The sequence below is a fragment of the Pterocles gutturalis genome, unplaced genomic scaffold, assembly GCF_000699245.1.
Source record: "Pterocles gutturalis isolate BGI_N339 unplaced genomic scaffold, ASM69924v1 Scaffold53045, whole genome shotgun sequence".
Taxonomy (NCBI): domain Eukaryota; kingdom Metazoa; phylum Chordata; class Aves; order Pterocliformes; family Pteroclidae; genus Pterocles; species Pterocles gutturalis.
In genome coordinates, this window is record NW_010145343.1 from 1 (window position 1) to 1,284 (window position 1,284).

Genomic DNA, 1,284 nt, shown 5'->3' on the forward strand with positions numbered 1-1,284 from the left:
CAATCAAAATATTTAAGTTACATTATTTAAAATTACATTAATTACATAAACATTTTTAATAAATTAGATTTAATTTTAATTAATTCTTTTACAAAATAATTACATTACATACCCATTAAATGAAGTCAAAATAGTTAATCGTGTTTCAACAAACCTGCCAGCTGACTCTGGAAGACAAATTTTCTACTATGAGGCGATTTTCTGTTCTTAGAGGTGGGGCACTTCTGCTTTGAATAAGACAATTGAGACTTCTATTAATCATTGAAATATAACCACATGTTAATATTAATGAAGGCTGTACCAATAACTGGTATCTGCATACTACTACTAGTACAACTTAGCTATGGAATATCCTGAATAATCTAGGTCAACAGATTCAGTCAACTCCCTTCAGGGAGGGAGCATAAAGACAACAAGCATATCCGAGAAGTTTTGTAATCCTCACTATCCTACTGCCACATCAAATTATTGACTAAAAAGGTAAATAATATCTCATTATAACTCAAGTTCTTGTATCAGATGAGCTCACAGTGTTCTTTTTTTAAACTATGTCAGTTCAAAGCTATACATACCTCCTGTCACTACGTGGACGGCGGCTACTAAAACGGTCAGAGTACCTCCCTCTGCCTCTACCCCTAGAGCGTGCTCTTGCATGCTCAATTGTAACCCTAGGAACAAAAAAAGAAACAGAAAATAATACATTTTAATGTTTTTCTTCTTACACATTTCTTCATAGTTATAGTTACTGGGACATCCCCCCTTCCTGAACAGTTTAAACAGCACTGATACAACAAGTTAAAATTAACTCAGTTCTTATTTTAGATATTCAAGCCTATATATTCACCAAACAGGGTACCTCACCTCTCACTGCAAAGCTCTTTTCCATCCAATTCATAGACAGCATCATCTGCATCCCTCGGATCCTCAAATTCCTGCAAAAACACCACAGTAAAAACACAAATACATTTTTTTTACTCTTATAAGAAACTAACAAACTCTTATTTGTCACATAGTGTATTTAGCCGAGCACGTTAATAGCGCTAGCTTTAGAAATAGCTTCGTGCGTATAAAACACGCACAAGATCCAAGTGCCCACCAACGGACAGGGACCCCGCAGAAGGGCACACTCACCACAAACCCAAACCCCCTCTTCAGATCGATGTCCCGGATACGGCCGTATCCCTTGAAGAACCTCTCCACATCCTTCTCCCTGGCGGCCGGGTTCAGCCTCCCGATGAAGACGCGGCAGCCGCTCATGGCTGTGGACGCAGAGCTCGCTGCGGG

General features: G+C 38.8%; 1 protein-coding gene across 1 annotated transcript; it reads right to left on the reverse strand.

Annotated features, from left to right (window-relative positions):
- Nucleotides 1-6: 6 nt before the first annotated feature.
- Nucleotides 7-1,278, reverse strand: LOC104470414 (serine/arginine-rich splicing factor 5). Its single transcript, XM_010085334.1, has 4 exons — nucleotides 1,132-1,278; nucleotides 862-932; nucleotides 573-668; nucleotides 7-224 (listed from the first exon to the last, which is right to left on the reverse strand). The coding sequence occupies exons 1-4, from the start codon at nucleotides 1,255-1,257 to the stop codon at nucleotides 146-148; spliced, it is 372 nt and encodes a 123-aa protein (XP_010083636.1). The 5' UTR covers nucleotides 1,258-1,278; the 3' UTR covers nucleotides 7-145.
- Between the last annotated feature and the right edge of the window lie 6 nt (nucleotides 1,279-1,284).